The 1,616-nt window shown below is 38.5% G+C and overlaps 1 protein-coding gene across 1 annotated transcript in view; it reads left to right on the forward strand.

The window, feature by feature from the left end:
• Positions 1–1,616, forward strand: part of LOC107098823 (glycosyltransferase-like protein LARGE1) — a 36,653-nt gene that overhangs the window by 23,072 nt on the left and 11,965 nt on the right. The window contains exon 10 of the mRNA XM_015396680.1: positions 1,372–1,535. Coding sequence (XP_015252166.1) covers positions 1,372–1,535 — 164 coding nt within the window. The remainder of the gene's footprint in view (positions 1–1,371; positions 1,536–1,616) is intronic.

The following is a 1,616-nucleotide window of genomic DNA, read 5'->3' on the forward strand; positions in this document are numbered from 1 at the left end:
AGTTGCTAACTGGTTAGCAAGATGCTTCCGAGAAACCGGACACAATCAAACTTGCTTGCGAACCTTCCGCCATAACAGTCCTGCCCCCTTGATAATCGACCAATCACATTCACTTTATTCACTCGTGTAAAGTCGTGCACCACTCAGGAGAATTTAGCAATGCAACGGTTGGAAAAGCCGCTTCCCTACGACGTTCAGGAGGACAGAAAATGGATAAAGTAAAAGAGTGATTATCTTTGAGCCTCACAAAAAAACAATAACTTGGGGCAGACGGTGCAGGTGGCCGTAGCTTATCACTCTCCCCTGTTTATGAAAATAAAAAAAAACTTCACAGATCTCTCCCTGAGAATCCCCTATCACTGCCTCACCCAGTACTCTCCCACAGCGATTATTGATGCGTTTCCCTTTTCTTTAAATTTAGTCCCCATTATATTTGTAATATAAGCCTATAAAATCATCCATCTGTTCTGGTTATAGATGCTCAGAAGTTTGGTCATAAAGTTTGACTTGGCTTTGTAGCCACAACATTTAAAAATAAAAATCTTTCCTAGTCTAATGATTTTTAATTCGTGGTGCACTGGGACGTAATTGAAAGAAAATCTGCTCACCCTGCATAGCCGCAGCCTCTCTATGGAATGAAAAATGAAAGGGTATCAGAGATTAAAAAGTTGCATCAACTGGTCTGACCTGGCCTGAATTCTATTATTAGCTAAACTATTTTAAACATTCTACCAACAAGATAACGAAGGATTCTTTAGAATTTCAATTTAAAAAAGTTTATCACAAAATGACAAAAATACATTAAAACATTCCTCATTGTTTAGAGGGAAGCGGTGCTTAGCTTATAAATGGCATGCAGCAACATTTAAACTATAGCAATCCTTCAAATGAATGGGTCTTTTTCAGAGAACGTGTGGAGCATGGTTTAGGTCAGAGGTCACAGATTAGTGGACCACGGTCCGGATCTGGACCCACCTGCTGGCGGATCCGGACCCAACCTGATTTAAAACATTTAGAAATTACTGCATTTTGTCCGAAGACAGTGTCTAACTTCACTTGCGCCTCTTCTCCTGTTAAGAGCTTTAGATTTTAAAAGATTTTATTTTTTTTATTATTATTTAAAAATTCAATGTTCATGGATGTTTCATGGATGCATAAAAACCTCATTTTATTTCAGTTAAATTCTGTTTAAAGTAACAGATTTTGATTAAAAATGTTTCCGGACGTTTACTTGATGATTTTCTTTATTTGCACCCGCCTGATTTTTAATTGGTTTCTCCTGATGTAAACGGGGAACACTGGTGGGATTTTTCTCAGGTGAGAATTTAGCAATCCTTTGCCAACCAATTGTTATCTTTCCTGTGCCTGCAGCTGCAAAAGACTCTCTCAGAGCTTGACGAGGATGACCCCTGTTACGAGTTTCGACGAGAGCGCTTCACCGTTCATCGAACGCATCTTTATTTTCTCCACTATGAGTATGAGCCGAGCTCTGACAACACTGATGTCACCCTTGTTGCCCAGCTATCTATGGACAGGTAATACCGCAATTGTTTAAACATTTTTTGTAGATATATTAAAAAACTGGAATAATAGTGACTTATTTTTATATCTATACA

Source organism: Cyprinodon variegatus, unplaced genomic scaffold, assembly GCF_000732505.1.
Source record: "Cyprinodon variegatus isolate N-32 unplaced genomic scaffold, C_variegatus-1.0 Scaffold813, whole genome shotgun sequence".
Classification (NCBI taxonomy): Eukaryota; Metazoa; Chordata; class Actinopteri; order Cyprinodontiformes; family Cyprinodontidae; genus Cyprinodon; species Cyprinodon variegatus.